The sequence below is a fragment of the Gymnoscopelus braueri genome, assembly GCF_963280865.1.
Source record: "Gymnoscopelus braueri genome assembly, chromosome: 24".
Classification (NCBI taxonomy): Eukaryota; Metazoa; Chordata; class Actinopteri; order Myctophiformes; family Myctophidae; genus Gymnoscopelus; species Gymnoscopelus braueri.
The window spans coordinates 11,463,316-11,487,872 of NC_137626.1; the positions used below are offsets into that span (position 1 = coordinate 11,463,316).

The 24,557-nt window shown below is 40.7% G+C and overlaps 1 protein-coding gene across 2 annotated transcripts; it reads left to right on the plus strand.

Moving 5' to 3' along the window:
• Positions 1-1,801: 1,801 nt before the first annotated feature.
• On the plus strand, positions 1,802-22,829 carry LOC308080715 (poly(rC)-binding protein 3-like; the record flags this gene model as incomplete). Of its 2 annotated transcripts, none has more annotated exons than XM_080422667.1 (12): positions 1,802-1,879; positions 3,640-3,663; positions 3,779-3,811; positions 6,120-6,236; positions 7,466-7,597; positions 10,289-10,417; positions 12,537-12,680; positions 14,439-14,480; positions 17,378-17,453; positions 20,684-20,736; positions 21,547-21,716; positions 22,775-22,829. In XM_080422667.1, the coding sequence occupies 12 exons, from the start codon at positions 1,802-1,804 to the stop codon at positions 22,827-22,829; spliced, it is 1,053 nt and encodes a 350-aa protein (XP_080278793.1). The 2 variants fall into 2 exon arrangements, with proteins under 2 accessions (XP_080278793.1, XP_080278794.1); XM_080422668.1 differs by having other exon boundaries at positions 12,537-12,611; positions 17,375-17,453.
• Between the last annotated feature and the right edge of the window lie 1,728 nt (positions 22,830-24,557).

Here is a 24,557-nt window from a genome sequence, read left to right on the forward strand (position 1 = left end):
TGAGGTAAAAGTGCAATATATCAGCTAGCTACTTTCTTAAACAGATGAGACAAAATAGGAAAATCAAATGAGCAAGAGCTAAAACAAATAAGTGTATCAAATAAACAAGATCCAATAAAGCAATAAAACATGAGCTTGTACAACTAGTTAACAACAAGTAGGCAAGGCTAAGAGGAAGGGTGGTGTTTCCTGAAGAGGTGGGTTTTCAGCCTGCGGCGAAAGATGGGCAGTGACTCTGCTGTCCTGACATCAGCGGGGAGTTCATTCCACCACTGTGGGGACGGAACAGACACTAAACTAAAGACCTCTCTGTTTGCCGCTAAAGACCTGTCTTTTTTTAGATTTCTTTGGCTATTCAAAAATAGCAGATATGCAAGCTCATAGCGCGGCACCGAGTGCCGCACTATGAGCTCGTAGATCTGCTATTTTAGAAAAATCGTGAACATTTGAGCAAATCTTTAAATATATATTTATTTTTACAGAGAAAATGTTTAACTCAAATCTTTGCTTCTGGGGAGATTCTACAAATGTCTTCTAAATCCTAGTTTAAAAAAAAAAAAAATGCTGCTATAATCAGTGGTTCTCAAACCTTTTCATGTCAAAGACCACCCAAAATGATATGAATTTTGGCCACGGACCCCCCATCTCAAAATATTTTGTTCCAGGAACCCCCCCCAGAAGTTGTAACAGAGTTAAAAATGTGCGCTACAGAAAAAAAGACATTCAAAGATTTGCACACATTTTCACGATTTAAAAAAAGAATAGCAGATCTACAAGCTCATAGCGCGGCACTCGGTGCCGCGCTATGAGCTTGTATATCTATATATATTTTTATATATATTTTTTTATTGTGTTTCCTTTGCTTGATGTTCTGTGTAAAGCATATTGAATCGCCCTGTTGTTGATGGGTAGTACATCACTGCGGTATGACCCAACCTGTCACGTTGTCCTAGTAGTGCGCCCGACCGTCCTCCATCGGCGTGTGAAGGCCGGACGGCCAGAAACCGTTTTGGCACATCATCACATGGACCATTAAACGATGTGAAGAGACCTTTTCGCTGAGTGTGACCCTTTCCTTTTAACCCTTTAAGACCGGGAACGCATCATCCGTGTGTCATTTTTTAGATTTCTTTGGGCTATTCAAAAATAGCAGATCTACAAGCTCATAGCGCGGCACCGAGTGCCACGCTATGAGCTTGTAGATCTGCTAAGAAATCGTGAAAATGTGTGCAAATCTTTGAATACGTGTACATTTTTAACTCAAATCTTTTGATTCTGGAGGGGTCCCTGCAACAACATAGTTTGAGATGGGGGTCCGCGGCCAAATACATCTAATTTCGGGGGTTCCTTGACATGAAAAAAGTTTGAGAACCACTGATATTATAACAACGTAAGTTTTTTCAAACACATTTGTAGAATCCCCCAGAAGTAAAAAATATATATATTCAAAGATTTGCACAAACTTTCATGATTAAAAAAAAAAAATAGCAGATCTACAAGCTCATAGCGCGGCACTCGGTGCCGCGCTATGAGCTTGTAGATCTGCTATTTTTTAATAGCCAAAATAAATCTAAAAATGACACAGATGCGTTCCCGGTCTTAATTGGTTAATGAATGTATGATGATATATTTGCCACCTGATTGACTCTTAACGTTGCGTGGGTATGTGTGTGTCCTGTTCTCCTTACCTTACCAGGTGACCGGTTGGCTGTATACCATCACACACATCCCGTTGGCCCCTTGGGACTCCTTTTTCTTTTTCACGTGACCACGCCCCTTCCTTCACATCCAATCCCGCGACATGGAGCCCATCAAGGTCCAATCCTCCGAAGGCGGACTGAACGTCACCCTCACCATCAGACTCCTGATGCATGGCAAGGTACAGTAGGGGAGAACACACTAATGAACCCTTAAAGAGGTGGTGCCATGGTTTTTGCACTTTTTCTGTCTTTCATGTGTCTATGAGGTTGATAGAACTTCATTAAGCCCCCTGGTGGTGTTTTTATGGTGTTTTATGTCTTTTGAGTTTCTTCCTGGAGGCTGAAACCTTGAGGGTCAAACGTGCCAATAGAAAAACAGCGCTTTAATGACGCAGTAGAAATATACCCCTTCCCCTCATTATCATAACACAACAGGTGAGGGCATGATGAGGAGGAGGGACTAGGACAGGAGGCGGAGGGACTGGTTCAGGTGGGAGGTGCTAAGGTGAGAACCAGGTATACTTAATGAACTGGAGGCGTGTCCACATAAAAACATAATTTGAACACTTTCTGTACACTCTTTTGAAAAAAATCTTCCTCCTAGTATAACCATAATACCTGATGATCATGTTTTAGGGGGGGGGGATCACTGAAAATCACGGCACCCACCCCGTCTTTAAGTGTTAATTTACTCATTTGTAACTCTGAGAGGGTGCACATGTAACCAAGTGGACCCTTACATTTGGAACTATTCAGAAAATAAAAATAAACAGCCAAAACACATAGTATAGTATACGGCATGTGTATATTTGGGGCAGCAGTGGCCTAAAGGTTAGAGGAGCGTATACTTGTTGCCAGGTTCCATGTTCAATTCCCCTGACCGGCGGGATAAAATCTGTGTGGGGAAGTGAATGGCCACCACTTACCCGTCCCCCCCAACACCGTTGAAGTGAGCAAGGCACCTAACCCTTGAGCAAGGCACTGAACCCCCAACTGCTCCAGTGGAGCTGCTCAGTGGCCAACAGTATAAGACTGAGGTTATACTGGTCAGCACCCAGGTTTTAATATGTGTGTCTACGTGTGTGTGCAGGGCATTGCTGGAAATGAGCACTTGTGCTCAGCTACTACCCTGGGTTAATTTAAAAATAAAATAATAATAATAATTTATACACAAATTATTAATATCGTCACCTTGCTAAACTAATGGCCTATGTCATTACGTTTTTCAGGAAAAATTAAAATTTGATCCACAACAAAACTATATGATATTTCTTAATCATTTCACATTTTATAACAAATTATTACAATTAAAATAAAAATAGCACTGTCTGTCAGCTATGTAACATAAGAGATTTAAATAGGTTTAAATAGGATTAAATCTGACTGAAAAAAATGTAAAAAAAACTGCCTAAATCAGTAAATAATTTGGCCTAAGTCACAAAACCATGTGACTTAGGCCCCAAAAAATTGGTTATTTTGGCCTAAGTCACACTAGGGAGTTATGCCATTATACTAAAAGGTGAGTGAACAGCAAGATCCTTTTCAATTAGGAGATTTTACCAGAGGTGGCCAGTGTCATGAGGAGCTGACTTAGGCAAAAATATCAGTTTCCTCAAAAAAGGACTAAGGCCATTAGTTTAGGAAGGTGACGATATCAGTAATACTAAAAATGATAAACATATTTTACAGCACCTTTCTAAAATCATTGTTTACAGAGCGCTTTTCAAAAAACTGTTAGGATTTAGAAAACATTTAAGAATCGGACTCGGGCCTTAATGGGTTAATTAAGTCACTGTGCCAAAGCAAATAAGGTTGAGGTTCATTGTGAACCATGACCGGGCAATGTACCTGTCACAAGAGAATCGATACAATAAATGTGACCCTGGTTTTCTCATTCCCTATGGGGTGTAACTCACGCTGGCTTTGTTCTCTTCCGCAGGAGGTTGGGAGCATCATTGGAAAGGTACGCATCATCTGCATGAACAAAACACCAATGTAACAATGTAAAAGGACATCATTTCTGTGACACAGCAGTTATACAATGTTTCATTGATTTTCCTTTTCTTTTCTTTTTCCAGAAGGGAGAAACGGTGAAGAAAATGCGTGAGGAAGTACGTTTTTGAGTGGTGCCAACCACTCCTACATTTGACCGTGTCTGTGTGTCTGTCTGTGTGTCCGTCTGTGTGTCCGTATGAGCACGGCCTCTCTGTATGTTTGAGCACAGCCTCAACAGCTGCGGCTGATTGCAACACAAAGATGCAACCATACAGGTACAGGTACAGTACAGTACAGACCGTACAGTACAGTTCAGACCGTACAGTACAGTACAGTACGTACAGTACAGTACAGGCACAGGTAGAGGTACAGTACAGTACAGTCCGCACAGTACAGTACAGTACAGACCGCACAGTACAGTACAGACCGTACAGTACAGTACAGACCGTACAGTACAGTACAGTACAGTACAGACCGTACAGTACAGTACAGTACAGTACAGTACAGTACAGACCGTACAGTACAGTACAGTACAGTACAGTACAGACCGTACAGTACAGTACAGACCGTACAGTACAGTACAGTACAGTACAGACCGTACAGTACAGTACAGACCGTACAGTACAGTACAGACCGTACAGTACAGTACAGTACAGTACAGACCGTACAGTACAGACCGTACAGTACAGTACAGTCCGTACAGTACAGCACAGTACAGTACGTACAGTACAGGTAGAGGTAGAGGTACAGTACAGTACAGACCGTACAGTACAGTACAGTACACACACACACACACACACTTTTGAGTAAAAATACTTAAAATGAGTAAGAATACTTAAAATGAGTAAAAATACTTAAATATTAGTAAGATACTTTAAAGTTCCTAAACTGAGTAAAAATACTTAAATATTAGTAAGATACTTTAAAGTTCCTAAACTGAGTAAAAATACTTTAAATGAGTAAAAATACTTAACATTCGTAAAAATACGTACAAATCTGTACAAACATTTTAAAGTACTTAAAATGAGTAAAAATACATTGAAGTCATCAAAGTCTGTAAAAAGTAACTAATGAAATGAACTCATGAAAGGCACCACTCTCTTCACACTGGGTGTGATTTTTTTATTTATTGAGACATTAAAGCTAAAATCACAAAAAGTCCTCGGGACTTTTTTAAATCGTGGTCCTATGTATTCATTAATTAATAAACATAGCAAACAAATATTAACGCAATAATACATGTCATCAACAAATACAAACACTACACAGCACAGTATGAACAAAAGAGATGGGAAAATTACATTTATCTCCTGGTAGATGTTTGTTCAGGCCAAGTAAAGTTTCTCTGCATCATGAACTTATCCACATGACCCGTTCTTGTCCTACATGGGCAACTGGCGGCCCGGGGGTCACATGCGGCCCCCACCTTCACTTAACCCATTGAGACCTGAAGCCGATTCTACATGTCTCCTAAATCTCAACAGTTTTCTGAGAAACGTATGTTTCTATATCAGTGGTGCTCAATCTTTTTCATGTCAAGGACCCCCAAAATTATATGTATTTTGCCGCGGACCCCCATCAAATATTTTGTTCCAGGGACCCCCAGAAGCAAAGATTTGAGTTAAAAATGTTCGCTTTAAAAATATACATATTTCAAAGATTTGCACACATTTTCACGATTTTTCAAAAATAGCAGATCTACAAGCTCGTAGCGCGGCACTCGGTGCCGCGCTACGAGCTTGTATATCTGCTATTTTTGAATAGCCCAAAGTGTAAAATAATGCTTTTTTAGCTCAAATCTAAAAATGACACAGTTCCAGGTCTTAATGGGTTAACTCATTCACTGCCACTGACGTAAAAAACGTAATTTCTCCCGTTTACCAATCCTGCCACTGACGTAAAAAACGTAATTTTTTTGTTTTGAAAAAAAATTATTTCTTTTTTCAAAACGGGTCGCGATGCGACGCGTTTTGAGCTTGTAGATCAGCTATGTTTGCTACTTTTGTGTCACATACTAGAATGACTAAGTAGGGCATTCATTTACGAAAAAAGGTGAAAATATGGAGATAAGAGGTGTCTGCCCGACAGTACGCAACACCATGCAATGTGGCCCCCTGGAATAAGTTTGGAAATATAGTGGCCGTCGCCATCATCAAAGTTGCATCACCCCTGGTCTAAGTCTTAACCCATTGATACCTGGAACGCTTCTGTGTCACTTTAGATGTCTTTGGCTATTCAAAAATAGCAGATCTACAAGCTCATAGCGCGGCACCGAGTGCCGCGCTACGAGCTTGTAGATCTGCTATTTTTGAAAAATCGTGAAGATTATTTTTTTATATTTTTTTCCGATTTGTTTTTTAGGATTTACAGACGCGGCCTCAGGTCTTAATGGGTTAACAAAGTCATTCTTTTTTCCATATGTAGAGCGGTGCCCGTATCAACATCTCAGAGGGAAACTGTCCCGAACGCATCGTCACCATCACAGGGCCGACAGATGCTATCTTCAAGGCCTTCGCCATGATAGCCTACAAGTTTGAGGAGGTACTGGAACAGTCAAACTTCTGAAGTCTGTGCCCAGAATATGTCAATAACAATGTTGCCCTATATGTCCTGTTCTACTCGTCTGTAGAGAAACTTCAGCTGTGTACTGGAATTCAAAACTCGGGCCCTGTATGTTTGGGAGGTGAATGTACTGTTTGGAACCCTGTTCGGGTATCTTAAAGGACAACTTTGTTTTTTTTTTACAACAAAGGTTTATGTTTTAGCTTGTAATTAAAGTAAATACAAGTTGAGTGTTCATTTTTTTTTTTCATTTACTGCTTTCTATAGTTTTAGCAATTTCCCCAGCTCAAAAACATTTTGTGCCAGGGACCTCCAGAAGCAAAGATTTGAGTTAAAAATGTTCGCTTGAAAAAATTATATATATATAAAGATGTGCGCAAATTGTCAAAAAATAAATAAATAGCAGATCTACAAGCTCATTGCGCGGCACAAAGTGACGCGATGTGAGCTTGTATATCTGCCCCCTAAGAACCCCTGGGGGTCCCCAGACCCCACTTTGAGAACCAATGGACTAGGGTACCCCACGGGTCTTCACTTGGCCCCCCTACTATTTTTTTGCCTCTACACCAAATCTCTTCGACTAAAATTGCTGAAAATATATGCAATATATCTACGAGCTGCGAGCTTGTAGATCTGCTATTTTCGCAGAATGTTTGTCAAATGTCCGCCTGTTATAACATGCTCAGCATAGAGATAAAGGGTTCATGTTGTTAAGCAGTGAGGAATGTATTATGGTTTGCGATGTAATGCTGCAGTAATGCAAATCCTGTCTGTTCAGTGCCTTGTCAGAAGCCATTGCCTTCATTGTTAAAAGTTTTTTGGTAGAACCTTGGATTGTAGCTACCTGGCCGTGACATTATGTCCAAATGTTGTCCGTCATCCGTTGCTTCTGTGCTCCGAGAACGAGCAACAAGAAATAGTGATTCCATTCCCTCGCATGGCACAGTCAAATCCACAACCTTCAGCACTTAAATGGAATTGCTATTTCCGGTGTATTATTATTATGTCCCTGTTTAGAATGGCCGTTTTTTTTATTATTATGTCCCCGTTTAGAATGGCCACAGCGGAGGGCACAAATGATTTCTTGTACCCATTTTTTTTTGTCCTGGTCTGGTAAGCCACTCGCTCCCAGACGAACACTATACTGAACCTTGTGTGAAGACCAAAGTATCTGTCTGAGCCAGGCTTGTTTTTCATCTCCTCCCCAGGACATAATCAACTCAATGAGCAACAGCCCAGCCACCAGCAAACCCCCTGTCACCCTGAGGCTCGTTGTCCCAGCCAGCCAGTGTGGCTCCCTCATTGGTAAAGGTGGCTCAAAAATCAAAGAAATGAGAGAGGTGGGTTCTTGTGATGAAATGCGGCTGTAGCAGTGTTGATTTCGTCAACTAAAACTGTTGACGAAAAATACCTTTTTTCACTGCCGAAAACTAACTAAAAACTAAGCTACGATGACTAAAACTGAGACTAAATATATTGACACTTTCGTCAACAAATAAAAACTAGACTAAAATGTTAGTAGTGTGAGTGGAGAAGAGATCTAGTAGAACTAGGACATGTCATTTTATGCTTGGTTGCACTCGGGTGTTGTGCTCTGAAAATAGCAGAAAATAGCAGATCTACAAGCTCGCAACACTGCGACGCGTTGTGAGCTTGTAGATCGGCTATTTTCAGCATGCAACCAAGTGTAAAATCAGCCATTATGACGCCATCAAGGCACCGCCAAAAATACATTTTAGTCGACTACATCGACAGTAGATTTAGTCGACTATAATCTTATGATATTTAGTCGACTAAAACTAGACCACAACTAAAACATTTCAGATGATTAAAATATGACTAAAACTAAGTGGAATTGTACTCAAAAGACTATGACTAAAACTGTCAAAATCAACACTGCGGCTGTGTTGTGCCTTTCAGGAAGTGTTTGAGCTCTTCGTGGAAATGAGAAAAAGGAAAATGTCTGATTCAATTCCACAGCAAAATGGAATTTTGCGCTACAGCGGCTACAGATAAGAGTTCGACACACAGTGTGAACTTACAAACGTGAACGTTTTCGGATATAACAAAATGGAGGAGCATGACAGCTGCTGTGTGTGTGCATGTCTGAATGACTTCAGACATCGTTGCTGCGGGGCAGAAACCTCTTATCTAACTTTTTCTTCTTCTTATTTAAACTTTTAATTAACGCCCTGCTTGATCATACTACGGCGTCACATAAAAGCATCAAAAGTTGCAGATCCACAAGCTCGAAACGCGGCGCGAAGCGACACGTTTCGAGCTTGTAGCTTGTAGCTTGTAGCTTGTAGCTTTCGCCAGTTTTGAATTTTTGAATCGTGAAAAGTAACAAGTTCTGGAGATATGAGGTTTCCACCCGACAGAGACAATATATATTTCAAGTTTCAGATGTTAAAATAAAGTCCTTACCCATAAAATAACATGAATAAAAGATTAGTAGAGATACTTATGTGGCCTATTGGCAGCGTGCACGAGAAAGTTCACACTGCAGTGGTGCTGCAGTTTGTGAGATTAGACACACAGACAGACAGACAGACCCTCTTATAGATTAATAGACTCCTCCGGATCGCTATAGTTAAACCATGGTACTACTAGCTGCTATAACAACCAAATTTCCCCCAAGAGATCCTTAAAAGTTATAACTCAATCTTAAAGCCATATCTTATAATGATTATATTGACCTTGCTTGTAGTGCTGTATTAGATTGAAGGTCCTTTGTAAGCGTCAAAGCAACCCTTCAACTAAAGGATGCAGCAGGCAATAAATCATATTTTTTTAAAGGGGGAATGCTAATGGTTATAATGGACCCAGTTTGAACCCAATGAAGCATTTGATCCGAGATGCAACTTGATTTTGCAGGTCTTGTAACTTGTATTCCCTCTTATATTCTTTCTATATTTACCCAATAAAACAAATGTCATTGTCTTGCAATATATATACTATACTAGTCAAAAATGTACGTCTGATACATTTGTCTCCGTCAGGTAGAATCCTTATATGTCCAAAACTGTAAACAGCATAAAAAAATCACAGATCTAAGGGCCTACTCTGTGTGGAGTTTGCATGTTCTCCCCGTGTCTCCTAGGGTAGTTAATACCCTCACAAAAACATGCTGTAATCCTGGTCGCTATACCGCCTCCCCCATGACAGCCGGGGCGCCTGATGGAGGGGAAGGGAACCGGTTGGAATAACGTGTTCCTTCCACGCGCTACGTCTTACCCAGGGAAACTCACCCCCTGTCAGGTGACAAGAAGCTCAGTTGGCTCTCACGCATTGAAGGAGGCTTGAGCTTGGCCCTGGGCATCCCTAGGCTGGTGGGGGGAGTGTAGCGCCCAGGATCACTTAGAAAATTGGCATCGGGTGAAAAAAAAAAGGGTTACAAAATCGAGGGATAATTTCTTTTTTAGCAAAAATCACAGATCTAAGCGCCGCGTTTCGAGCTTGTGGATCAGCTACTTTTGCTGCTTTTGTGTGACGCTGTAGTAGGATCAAGTAGGACGTTAATTTAGGAAAAAAACACAGAAAGTTAGAATAAGGAGATAAGATGCTTCTGGCCGACAGCATTGTATATTCTTTTTGATTTTACTGTGTTGTTTGTGGGGCTGTCAACTTTCCTCAGAAATGATATTCGAATATTGGTCTTAAAACTTTGAAAATATTCGAATATATTCGAATAGTATTATCATTATTATAAAGAAAACAAATATATATAGTTTTTTTTATTAATATTTTGACAGAAACAGTACAAAAAACAATGTATCGAGTGCTCGGATCCAATAAAACATATATTTTGTTTGTTTTTATAACTTCATACATTGTTTTTTGTATTGTCCCCCTGTCAAATAAACATAAAAAATAAAAAACGTTTTTGAATTTGAATATACATTTTCATATTCGAATATACATATTTTCCCAATATTCGAATAATATTCGAATAGCAAACATTCGTTTGACAGCCCTAGTTGTTTGTGAGTCATAATGTTCTAACCTCCTCTACTCCTGCCCTCCTCCAGTCGACAGGCGCTCAGGTCCAGGTAGCAGGTGACATGCTGCCTAACTCCACGGAGCGCGCTGTCACCATCTCGGGGGCCCCGGAGGCCATCATCCAGTGTGTCAAACAGATATGTGTGGTGATGCTGGAGGTAATTTTTTGACAGGAGGAGAGCGCAAGATAAGAATACTCAAAACAAAAGAAAAGAGAAAAACAACATTATACCTTCTCATTGACCCTATTCAATCCGGGCAAACGCATCTCTTTCGTTTAAGATCTCTTTTTGGCTATTCAAAAATAGCAGATACACAAGCTCATAGCGCGGCACCGAGTGCCGCGCTATGAGCTTGTAGATCTGCTATTTTTATTTAAATATCGTGAAAATGTGCGCAAATCATCGAATATATATATTTTTTTAAAGCGAACATTTGTAAAATATCTTCGTTCCAGGGACCCCCCAGAAGCAAAGATTTGAGTTACAAATATATATAATTCAAAGATTTGCTCAAATGTTCACGATTTTTCAAAAATAGCAGATCTACAACCTCATAGCGCGGCACTCTGTGCCACGCTATGAGCTTGTATATCTGATTATCATTGTCCAGCTGAAATCGATTTACCAGGTAAACAATAGACCTATTTTCAAGACAGCCATGTTGAATAAATAGTTGGGTAATGTTACATCCTGTTCAGGCGTTAACAATGCTAACTAATTCATGTTTAGTGCATAGCAGAGCCTTTCCAGTGAGCCAACATGTAGGCACAATATAGCAGCACCCTGACTCTTGGTTCAACTGAATCATGAAACACAACAGTAGTACTAAACACATGTGAAGGAAGTAATATTAACACAGCTATTTATGTCAATATGGCTACTGTCAAAAAAATATCTATTGTAGCTGCGTTTCATTTAGGTGTTACTGTGTGCGAACGTGGACAGCACCTGTACAATGAACTTTATGCTGTCACACACGGAAACACCTACAGGAAACACACCAATACATATTGTTAATTAATATTACCTTCAGCTGCGTTGGCCTGTCAAAATGGTCGCTTTGAAAAAGGCTCCACTGTAAATGAAAGCGACAGGTTTCTTGTTTACAAACATTACTGTGTGTGTGTGTGTGTGTGGCCATTCAGGGGGCAAAGCCACTTTCGACCCCGAAACATGCACACCTGGTACTGATTAGACTCTAATCAGCTGTGCATGATTACGATCAGCCAGAGCAATGAGCTGCAGTGCGTGATGCCGTGATCAAGTGACCTTAAAGGAGGAGTTCACCCAAAAAATGACATATTTTCTATCAATTGCACACCCCATGAAGCCTTGAATTCATGGATTTATTTTTGTTTTTGTGGTATTCCTAAGCCAATAATTTGATGACTGGGTGTTTATCCGGTAGGAGACACAAATAATTTACTTTGTGTCTCCTACTGGATACATTAGCCGGTAGGGGTGTGCAATTGATAGAAAATAAGTCATTTTTTGAGTGAACTACTCCTTTAAGGCATGCGTTCCTGATACACTGTCAAGTGTGCTGCCCCCTACTGGCCCCTAGTTGCACAGAAATATCTCTGTAGTAGAAATAAGGGTTCCCAAACGTGAGGCGTTGTTTGCCTCTTTCTTGCATTATGACAATTTGGCCCATTTGGTATTAAAAAGGTCTTGAAAGTCATTACATTGTAACTTTGTGTGTGTGTGTGTGTGTGTGTGTGTGTGTGTGTGTGTGTGTGTGCGCGTGCGCGTGTGCGCGACTGCGCGTGTGCGTGTGCGCGTGACAGGTTTTCCTATGAAGTCACTGACCCTCTGTAACGCTCACTTCTTTTCACTTCTTTACTCTCAATTCTTTCTTTCCTTAAAAACTCACTCGCTTCTTTCTTCTCTGTCCCCCTCTCACTTTTCTTCTTTATCGTTTTAATTTTCCTCTATTGTTTTTTCTCTGTGCACGTACTTTTTTAACGTAACGCCCTAATTTACGCTCCGTCCTACGAAGGCGTCGCGCGCGGATACAGCAGATTTACAAGCTCGCGCCGACGACGACGAGGCGTCGGCGCGAACGCTTGTAAATCGCCTATTTCCGGCGACGCGCAACACCGGCGTACGATGAAGCATGAATCAGGCTTAACACTTCTTCTCCACGTCTCTCACCGACCAACCCCCCCCTACCCTACCCCCCCCCCCCCACTCTCCACCCCCCACCCCGAACCCCTCTGCTCTGCTCCTCCAATCCCCCCGACCCCCCCCCTCCCTCCCTCCCTCCTCCCCCCAGTCCCCACCGAAAGGTGCCACCATCCCTTACCGTCCCAAGCCGGCTTCCACCCCTGTAATTTTTTCAGGTGGCCAGGTAAGGGCGGACCCGCTGGGGGCTTCCACGGCGAACCTCAGCCTCTTACTGCAGCACCAGCCACTGCCTGTTAGTGTCACGTCCAGGTTTTCTTTTTAAACACTTTCCCCCCCTCAACACCCACCCCCCCCTCACTCAAAGTGGTGGAAAAAGGACCAAATTTTATTTTTTGACTTAAAGGGATAGTTCACCCCCAATATGACTTTTTTTTCTATTGATTAGTCACACCATGGAGACTTTGAATGTTTTAGTTTTTATTAGCGGGTTCCGGTAGGAGACACAAAGAGTCTCCTTTGTGTCTCGTACCGGAACCCGCTGCTCGCCGTCAAATTATTGGCTTATAGGAATGCGACAAAAACTAAATAATATCCATGAATTCAAGTCCACATGGGCTGAGTAATCCATAGAAAACAAGTTTGGGTGAACTGTCCCTTTAAGTAAAAGTATGCATCATGTGGAAATACAGTATTCAAAATGTACTTGAGTAAAAGAAAAGTACAGAAGTATTGGCATAAAAATGTTGTATATGCAGAATGCTCCATTTCACACGTTTTTTTTTCAATGTATGAAAATCCTTTGAAAATAGCAAATCTACAAGTTAGAGCTTCGACTGAAGAGCTTATAGATCGGCTATTTTCAAATAGCCAGAGTATATAAGGCTGAAGTGGTTAATGTATGTTTTGTAATAATAATAAAAAATCTGCAAAGTAACTACTAACTAAAGTTTGCAAATAATTGTAGTGGAGTAAAAGTACAATATATGCCTCTGAGGATGTAGTGGAGTAGAAGTAAAAGTATTGAAATTTTACAATGCTCCAGTAGAGTAAAAATACCTCGAAAGTGTACTTAAGTACAGTACTCGAGTACATGTACTTGGTTACTTTTCACCACTGCTCACTCACTACCTCACTGAAATTGCCCCAAACCACTTCTTCCCTACAAAAGGCCAGTCCATTGATTCCCAGACCTCAATGACTGTAGCCTTTGTTTGTTTGTTTGTTTGTTTGTTTATTTTCACTTACAACAGAGTTTAAAAATGATACACAAAGAATCATAGTGGCTAACTCAGTGGCTGATCAAATGACATGTCTTACGTAGGCAGTGGTGGAAAAAGTACTCAAATGTTTTACTTAAGTAAAAGTATCAATACTGCAATGTAGAAGTACTCTGTTACAAGTAAAAGTCTGGAATGCAAAATTTACTTGAGTAAAAGTACAAAAGTATTGGCATCAAAATGTACTTAAAGTACCAAAAGTTAAAGTACTAAAATGTTTGAAAATAGTCTAGGTATAAAATAGGGCTAAAGTGGTTAATGTATGTTTCATAATATCATAATGTATATTGAAAAGTAACTAGTAACTAAAGTTTTCAAATAATTGTAGTGGAATAAAAGTACAATATTTGCCTCTGAGATGTAGTGCAGTAGAAGTAAAAGTATAGACAATTGGACATACTCCAGTAAAGTTAAAGTACCTCAAAATAGTACTTAAGAACAGTACTTGAGTAAATATGATTAGTTACTTTACACCACTGCTATCTATCTACTTGTACTAGTGCGTCGCGCCGCATTTCGAGCTTGCAGATCTGCTAGTCTTGCTCCTTTTTGTGTGACGCTGTAGTATGATCACGTATAGGGCGTTTATTTAAAATAAATAAATATGGAGATAAGAGGTTTCTTGCCCGACAGCAACGATATATATACAAACCAAGGTTTTTGTTGTTGTTTGTGTTTTTTCTAAACGTGCATACCAAGTACCTGCCACATGAGACAATGACGAATGAGCTCCGACGTGGCATAACATGACGTTTGTCTCTCCTCGTTCACAGGGCTACACCATCCAAGGACAGTACGCCATCCCTCATCCAGATGTGAGTGTTAACCCTACGAGGCAGCGCTCTCTCTCTCGCTCTCTCTCTCTCTCTGTCCTTCTCTCTCAGTTGTGTCTAACATTTGCACTCGTTCCTATCCTATTAATATTAATATCAGCCGCGGCGTCTTTTGTCCTCACCGTAGCCTGTGTCTGCTTATAACTCTGAGATATGACTCACATGCTCCACTAGCCCCCTCTCCCGCCGTCTGTTTGGCGTCCCACGTCACAGGGGGGTGGGGGGGGGGGGGGGCTGTTTTTTTAACCCGGGGGGCTATACGGAGAACCGTGGGCAAACAAAGCAAGAATAATGAAAGACGCATGGAGTCTGGGATATCTATTCTCTCTATATCAACAGTGAAGTAATCATAGGGATAGGGATTGATTTTAGCAGAGATAGATAGATAGATAGATAGATAGATACACTACGACCAGTGGTGGAAAGTAACTAAGTACATTTACTTAAGTACTGTACTTAAGTAAAATGTTGAGGTATTTGTACTTTACTTGAGTATTTCCAATTTCCGGTACTTTTACTTCTACTCCACTACATCTCAGAGGCAAATATTGTACTTTTACTCCACTACAATTATTTGTAGTTACTTTTCAGATTTAAATTATGATATTATGAAACACACATTAACCACTTTAGCCCTATTTTATACATAGGCTATTTGAAAATAGCCGATCTACAAGCTCACAACGCGTCGCATCGCGACGCGTTGTGAGCTTCTGGATCTGCTATTTTCAAACATTTTAGTACTTTTACTTTTGGTACTTTAAGTACATTTTGATACCAATACTTTAGTACTTTTACTCAAGTAAATGTTTTATTCCGGACTTTTACTTGTAACGGAGTATTTCTATATTGCAGTATTGATACTTTTACTTAAGTCAAATATCTGACTACTTTTTCCACCACTGACTACGACCAAGCTAAAGTCGCCTTAGCCTGGGACCAGACAAATCTGCCAGCGCATAAAATGTAATTGCCCTCGGCGATTTGGGTCTGGCACCGCTCCGCTATGAATCCTATTTCCTGCTCCCGAAGTCTGGGGTGACCAATCAGGGCCCAGTATTCAAATATGGGAGATTGGTAGTTGGTTGTAGGTCTAACCAATGTGTTGGTTGCCATTGTCTTGATCCCGCCCCTTTGGGGGGGAAAAAGATCCTCATAGAAGCTTCCAGACTCATATCCACGCATTGATATAGTCTGGCTACACGAGGCTACTTTTACATACACACCCCCTCTCCCCCCAAACCTTTCAGGTCAAGGCCTCACTAAGTCTCTATTCACCTCTTCCTCTCTCTTCTTTCCTGTTCCTCCCTCTCTCTCTCTCTCTTCCTCTCTTTCTGTTTCGGTTCTCCTTCAACCTCTCTTGTTTTTACTTTTCCTCAGATCCACTCTTTACTCTGGTAGTGTTTCTGAGACAGACCTGTGTGTGTGTATGTATCAGCGTGTATGCGTGCCCATGCGTATGTGCGTGCGTGCGTGCGTGTGTGTGTGTGTGTGTGTGTGTGGGTAACAGGAAGAGTGGGCACTACGAAAAGGTGGGCATCAAGATGGAACATTGGCTATTTTCCCCAAAATGTTAAAAAATGAAATATTTGGAAAATGGTCTTAAAGGACAACTTTGTTTTTTTTACAACCAAGGTTTATGTTTTAGATTGTAATTAAAGTAAATAAAAGATGAGTGCAAAAATCGTTTAATTTACTGCTTTCTATAGTTTTAGCAATTTTCGCGATCTTTTTTACAGCGGGCGGGGGCATTCTGTCCGGTGGCTAAATATGTATTTTTTTTACACAGTAACCCGGCGTTTTCTTTATTATTATTTACAGTAGCTCTTCTAGCCCCCAATAACTCACATCTGGCCATCAAAGACCACAGGACCTTTTTTATTGTGTAAAAAAAAAGGCATATTTAGCCACCGGACAGAATGCCCCCGCCCACTGTAAAAAATATCGCGAAAATTGCTAAAACCATAGAAAGCAGCAAATGAAAAACAAATAAGACTCATATTGTATTTACTTTAATTACAAGCTAAAATATAAACCTTGGTTGTAAAAAAGCAAAGCTGTCCCTTTAAGTGACGTAAAGTATACATGATTAGAGCGTGCTTGAGCATTTGCCAATTAAGGCCTAATAGTTCTAACAAATTGCTACAAAACCTGTTTATCCAATCATTTTGGGAATAAACAAGACGGTGATAGGATAACTTTAGCTCTGATAACGATGTACCGTGCACGTTCAAATCAAGTATACTTCACCCCATGGAGACTTGAATTCATGGATATGCTTTTGATTTTGATTCCTAACCCAATAATTAGATGACCGGCAGCGGTTCCGGTAGGAGACACAAAGAGTCTCCTTTGTATCTCCTACCGGAGCCGCTGCCTACCGGTCCGCTGGCCATCAAATTATTGGCTTAGGAATGCGACAAAAAAAAATGGTGTGGCTAATTGATAGGAAAAAAATGATTTTTTTTTTTTAGGTGAACTATCCCTTTAACCCATTAAGACCTGGAACGCATCCGTGTCATTTTAAGATTTCTTTGGCTATTCAAAAATAGCAGATATACAAGCTCATAGCGCGGCACCGAGTGCCGCGCTATGAGCTTGTAGATCTGCTATTTTTGAAAAATCGTGAAAATGATTTTTTAATATTTTCTTTCCGAAAAACTATTAGGATTTAGAAAACATTTAGAAGCGGCCTCAGGTTAAGACCATTTTATATGTATATATTTTTTTTATTACATTTTGAACATAATAGCCAATTTTACATCAAGACGCCCGCTCTTCCTCGACGCCCACTCGTTCCTGTAATCCTGTGTGTGTGCACCTTGTTTTAACGATGACCTCTTAGCGCTGCTGTCAACCTCCTCTCCCCCCCTCAGCAGTTGAGCAAGCTCCACCAGTTGGCTATGCAGCAAACCCCCTTTACCCCTCTTGGACAGACCACCCCTGCCTTCCCTGGTACGTACCTCTCTTCCACCACCTACACAACCACCACCACCACCACCACCACCCTCTCTTTACCGAAAAGCTCCTCTCTTCTCGTTTTTACCTGTAGAGACATACACACTCTCTTCCTCCTTTTTTTTTGATTTAACCCATTGAGACCGGGAACGCATCATGTGTTACTTTAGATTTTAGCTATAACCATTATTTCATACTTTGGGCTATTCAAAGATTGCAGATATACAAGCTCATAGCACCGAGTGCCGCGCTATACGAGCTTGTAGATCTGCTATAAAAATAAAAAAAAATCGTGAACATTTTTGCAAATCTTTGAATATTATGTATTTTTTTAAACCGAAAACTTTTAACTCAAATCTTTGCTTCTGGGGGATTCTACAAATATCTTCTAAACCGTTTTTTTTTTTTTAAACTTCATCTCAAAATATGTTGTTCCAGGGACCCCCCCAGAAGCAAAGATTTGAGTAAAAAATAATTCGCTTTAAAAATATACATTCAAATATTTGCAAAAATGTGCAAACAAAAAGCAGATCCACAAGCTCATAGCGCACTCTGTGCTGCGCTATGAGCTTGTATATCTGCTATTTTTGAATAGCCAAAGTATAAAAAAATGGTTAAAGTGGTTAACACAGATGCGTTCCCGGTCTTAATGGGTTAATCTGTCTCTCTCTCTCTCTTTCTCTTGTTCTGTCTCTTTCACTCTCTGATGACAGAGAGTTGCATTCCAAAATGACACGTCCATCTAAGAGACAAAATGACACGTCCATCTAGGAGACAAAATGACACGTCCATCTAAGGGACAAAATGACACGTGAAGTGAATAAAAGAACGCTCGCCCCGAAAGATGGTCCACCTCGGGTCAAATCCGGCGACCTCGGAACGGTCGCCACCAGGCATTCCTAAACGTAACCTCAGTAAAACTATGTCTAAACCTAACCTTATAATGTACGTAACCTCAGTAAAAGTATGCCTAAACCTAACCTTATTCCTAAACTTAACCTTAGTAAAAAATATGCCTAAACCTAACCTTATTTCTAAACGTAACCTCAGTAAACTATGCCTAAGCTTATTCCTAAACTTAACCTCAGTAAAACTATGCCTAAACCTAACCTTATTCCTAAACGTAACCTCAGTAAACTATGCCTAACCTTATTCGTAAACTTAACCTCAGTAGAACTATGCCTAAACCTAACCTTATAAAGTACGTAACCTCAATAAAACTATACCTACTGTAAACCTAACCTTATTCCTAAACCTTAACCTCAGTAAAAGTAAGCCCTAAACCTAACCTTATTCCTAAACTTTACCTCAGTAAAACTATGTCTAAACGGTTTAGGCATAGTTTTACTGAGGTTAAGTTTAGGAATAAGGATAGGTTTAAGCTAAACCGAACCTTATTCCTAAACATAACCTCAGTACAACTTTGCCAAAACCTAAAATTATTCCTAACCTTATCCTTAAAGCGAATACAAGAATACAAGAACCACTGGGGGTTCTTGCATTCTTCTTCATTTGCTTCAGGGTCCGTAAAGAAAATGGGGGTGACAGTGTTTTGGGGCGAGCGGTAACCAAGCAAAGGAGTGAGCGAGAACGTCGGTTCGAGTGATAAGGCACATTTTACAGACGACGTCCACTATTTTGTGGGGAAGTTAGGTTAGTTTAGTTAGCTAAAACATTGGTTCTCAGTGGGGACCCCCAGGGGTCCTTGAGGGAGTTCCAGGGGGTCCCCAGCTAAATGATAAGATAGTTAGGAACCAAATGGACCCTTATGAGCCTGTAGCTGAGAGTGTAACTGAGAGTGTACAAATGGAACCAAATGGACCCTAACGGGTCCATTTGGTTCCATTTGTACACTCTCTGAGTTAAATGAACATTGATTTTACAATATAAATTGGGGTCCCAGAGATAGAAATGCCATTAAATGGGGGTCCGTAGCCTTATGCATGCCAAACTGGGGGTCCTTGAAATCAAAATGGTTGAGAATTGCTGCTAGAGCCGTAAAAATCTCCTCTTATGGGGGTCCTTGGCATATATTTTCAAATGGGGGTCCGCGGGCTAATAAGTGTCAATTTGGGGGGCCTTGACGTGAAAATGTTTGAGAACCACTGAGCTAAAAGACAAACCTATAATGGATGTACAGCATTTTGGAAATGAACTCTTGTATTCTTCTTCTTCGTCTTCTTCTTCTTCTTCTTCCTCCACTTTTTCATTTTCTTCTTCTCCGTCTGCTTCTTCTTCTTCTTCTTTTTGTGGTTTTCCTCCTGATGGTGCTGATTGGTGCACTGTGCCATGTGACATGGCCTTCTGGTGGTGGTCTTCTCTTGTTGACGTTGAGGTCTCTTATATTTTCCTTTTTGTAATTTTCTGTCTTCTGTGATTTTATTTTATTTTGTTATATCTTCAATTAAAGATTTCCCTTATAGCATCAATATTATATATAGTTTATTTTATTTGTATTTTATTTGTATTTTCGTGGAGTGGTGCAAATGACTCAAAGATGTTTGGTTTCCTTGTAGGAAATAAGTAGGAATTTGGAGGTGAGTTGTTGTGATATCGTCTCTGTTCGGGTGGAAACCTCATTATTCATGTCCAAAAATGTTACGTTTCAGGATCCAATAAAAATCACACCCAGTGTGAAGAGAGTGGTGCCTTTGAATTAGTGTAACTGGTTGCATCCTTGTGTTGCAATCAGCTGCAGCTGTTGAGGCCGTGCTCAAACGGACGGACGGACGGACGCACACACACGGTCAAGTGTAGGAGTGGCTGGCACCACTAAAAAAAACAAACAGCAAAAGTAGCAGATACACAAGCTAAAAAACGCTTGTATATCTGCTACTTTTGATACTTTTGTGTGATCAAGCAGGGAATTAATTTGCGGAAAAATACAAAAAGCTGGAATACGGAGATTGCAGGTTTCTGCCCGACAGCGACGATACACAAGAGTGTGGAGGTTCTGCTCTCTGGACTGACGCCAAACCGACGCAGATGTCGCTGTGATGCTATTAGCTAAAAGCCAAGAAGAGCCTGTTTGACTGTGAAAACACATGCAGCAACCCCTGGACCCTTTTTTTTTTGGTTTTCTCGCCAAAACTCAAGTGCATTAAATCTGGTCCATCCAACGGTGTGGCAAACCTCTACTGTTCTCTCCTCTCTGTCTCTCTGTCCCTCTGTCTCTCTCTCTCTCTTGCTCGCTCTCTCTCTCTCTCTCTGCTGGTGTTCAGCAGCAGGTTTGGATGCCAGTAACCAGGCCAGTACTCATGAACTCTCCATTCCCAATGATGTGAGTACATCGTTGTGCTGTTGTGAGTGTTGTACAGTTAGTCGTAGGGACCAGTGTTGATTTCGTCGACTAAAACTATGACGAAAAAATGGTCGTCGACTACCTTTTTCCACTGACGAAAACTAAATATAAACTAAGCTACGATGACTAAAACTATGACTAAATATATTGACAATTTCGTCAACAAATAAAAACTAGACTAAAATGTTAGTGAGGGACTAGTGGAGAAGAGATCCAGTAGGACTAAAAGACGAGTCATTTTATGTGTGGTTGCGCTCCGGTGTTGCGCTCTGAAAATAGCAGATCTACAAGCTCACAACGCGTCGCAGCGCGACGCGTTGTGAGCTTGTAGATCTGCTATTTTCAGCACGCAACCATGTGTAAAATTATTTGGCGGGTCCCCAGTTCAAATATGATTATTTTGGGGGGTCCCCAGTTCAAATATGATTATTTTGGGGGGTCCCCAGTTCAATTAAGATTATTTTGGCGGATCCCCAGTTCAAATATGATTATTTTGGGGGGTCCCCAGTTCAAATATGATTATTTTGGGGGGTCCCCAGTTCAATTAAGATTATTTTGGCGGGTCCCCAGTTCAAATATGATTATTTTGGGGGGTCCCCAGTTCAAATATGATTCTTTTGGGGTGTTGTGGCCTGAAAAGGTTGAGAACCACTGACCTAAACTGTGAAGTTATTTGACTTATTCAGTTCCCAGTTGAATCCATCATTCACTGATCAAGTAGCACGTGTCTGTATGTCATGTCATGCTGTCCCTGACCACGCTCACGTCCCGCCGCCATTTTCTTCCCAGCTAATAGGCTGCATAATCGGGCGCCAGGGAACCAAAATCAACGAGATCCGTCAGATGTCTGGGGCGCAGATCAAAATTGCTAACGCCATGGAAGGGTCGTCGGAGCGCCAGATCACCATCACGGGAACCCCCGCCAACATCAGCCTGGCCCAGTACCTCATCAACGCAAGGTCAGGGGTCACTGCCAATCCTTGTGGAGTCGAGCGGGGGGGGTGATGTGGGGGGGGATCTTGGATCCAAATATTGTACTTTTACTCCACTACATTTATTTGAAAACTTTAGTTACTAGTTACTTTGCACTTTAATTATTACATTTAAAAACATACATTAACCACTTTAGCCCTATTCTTTACCTAGGCTATTTGAAAATAGCAGATCTACAAGCTCACAACGCGTCGCATCGCGACGCGAGCTTGTAGATCTGCGTCTTTTCATGTAGATATAGTGTCTTTTCAAAAGGTTTTTATACATGACGAACTTGTGAAGTGGGACGTACACCATAATGAGTACTTTTACTTTTGATATTTTTAAGTATATTTTGATGCCAATACTTTCATACTTTTGAATGTGAATTTTGAATGTAATGCTTTTACTTGTAACTATGTATTTCAATATCGCAGTATTGACACTTCTACTTAAAAGGGATAGTTCACCCCTAAAAATGACTTTTTTTCTATCGATCAGTCACCCCATGGAGACTTGAATTCATGGATATATATTTTTTTTTCTCGCATTCCTAAGCCAATAATTAGATGACCAGCAGCGGTTCCGGTAGGAGACACAAAGAGTCTCCTTTGTGTCTCCTACCGGTCCGTTGGTCATCAAATTATTGGCTTAGGAATGCATCAAAAACCAGGGGTCCTTGAGGGGGTTCCAGGGGGTCCCCAGCAAAATGTGTGAATATAGCATCACAATCATTTGAACCTTTTATACTTTGGCTATTCATGCGCTATGAGCTTGTACTGTAGATCTGCTATTTTCGAAAGATCATTAAGATTCATGCAAATCTTTGAATATATTTATTTTAAAGCCAACATTTTAACACAAATCTTTGCTTCTGGGAGTCCCTGGCACAACATATTCTCTGATGGGGGTCCGCGGCCAAAATATATATATATCAATTTGGGGGTCCCTGGCATGACAAAATTTGAGAAGCACTGCCTCAAAGTACCTCATCCATCACTGACTGTCGTCGCCCTTTTTTTCCACAATCGTTTCCGATTCCCAGGTTCCGAGATGTGGCGGCCATGTGGAACGACCCATCTTCCATGACCACTTCCTGAGTTCCCCAACTAATATAACTGGCTCCTCCGGTCGGCCCTTTCCATCGACTTGACCAACCAACCTGCAGAACAACCCCAACCAAGACCTACGGACACTGGCTCTGGCTCTCTGAAAGAAAAAAAAACAAGAAAGAAACGACAAAAAAAAAACACACACGAGCTTAAAAGACTCTGCCCCGCCCCCTCCCGGCTGACTTCTTCTACAACAGGAAGGAGGGCGGGGCTAGGGGGCGGGGCTAGGCACCTATTTCTTTCAGAGGGCCATAAATATGTAATAATCTCAGTTGATTAGGTTTCCTTTTTTTTTCTTCTTCGTTTTGTTTAGAGAACTGTTAAAGCATGTTGAATGTTTATTAGGGAAAACTTGTGTTAATCTTTTAATATTTTTCTTCACTCTTTTTCTTTCTTTCTTTCTTTCTTTCTATCTTTCGCCTCTCTCTCTCTCTCTCTATTTCTTTCTCTATCTCTGTCAGTGCTGCGTCATATACTGTAGAACATCAGTAACCATTTTAAAAGTATATTTACGAAGAAAAAAAAAGTAATTGTTTTAAGGATTGACAGTTTTGTAGCGTAGTTTATCTTCTTATCTTATATTAAGTACAGCTGCTCAAAGTGATGCTATCGGCAGATTGTGTGGTGGGATGTGGCCGACATACACACCTTTCTTATGAGATCTTTGAGATCTAATGTATTTGAATTGAACTGCTTTTTGAGTCCGACTCGCATCTTTGTCTACTTTCAGAATCGTATTCCGATCTCTTAACCTTTGACTCTTCGCTGCATCACATGACCCTATTAAGCCAGTGGTTCTCAAAAGTGGGGGTCCAGGGACACTCAGGGTTCCTTGGGGTGGGGGGGGGGGGGGGGGGGCGTTCCGATTGGAGTAATAAAGTATCAATACTGCAAAGTCCAGAATTCAAAATTTACTTGAGTAAAAGTACAAAAGTATTGGTATCAAAATGTACTTAAAGTAACAAAAGTAAAAGTACAAAAATGTTTGAAAATAGCCGATCTACAAGCTCACAACGCGTCGCGACGCGTTGTGAGCTTGTAGATCGGCTATTTTCAGCATGCAACCAAGTGTAAAATCAGTCAATACGACGCCATCAAGGCACAGCCAAAACACATTGTATTAGACTAATTCAACTGTAGATTTAGTCGACTATAATCTAATGATATTTAGTCGACTAAAACTAGACTAAAAGTAAAAAAAATCAGATGACCAAAATATGACTAAAACTAAATGGAATTTTATTCAAAATACTATGACTAAAACTAAATCTAAATATGCTGTCAAAATCAACACTGCCATAAGGGTCCATTTTGGTTCCATTCGATGGGTCCGTTTTGGTTCCATTTGTATACCCTTCAGAGTTATGAGGGTCCTTGAAATGAAAACGTTTGAGAACCACTGTTTTAAGCCAATGGTATCACTCCTATAGCCACCCGTTTCATGTTTATTTCCTCTATTTAACATTATTGCTTATATCGCATGTGTTTGGTGATGTAAAGTTGCGTGTTTGAGTAAGCCTGTTCAGTGTTACGTGTGTTCCTTACGATGTCGTCGCGTCTTCGTGCTCCAAAGCTTTTCCGCGTAACGTTTCTTTCAACACTTTTTGGCCGTTCACGTTAAGTCCCTGCTCCCTCCCCGGATGAGATATTTTTTCCGACATAGGCTCCTTATTTATGGCAACAGTGATTATTAGTATATATAGATGCATGAATGGA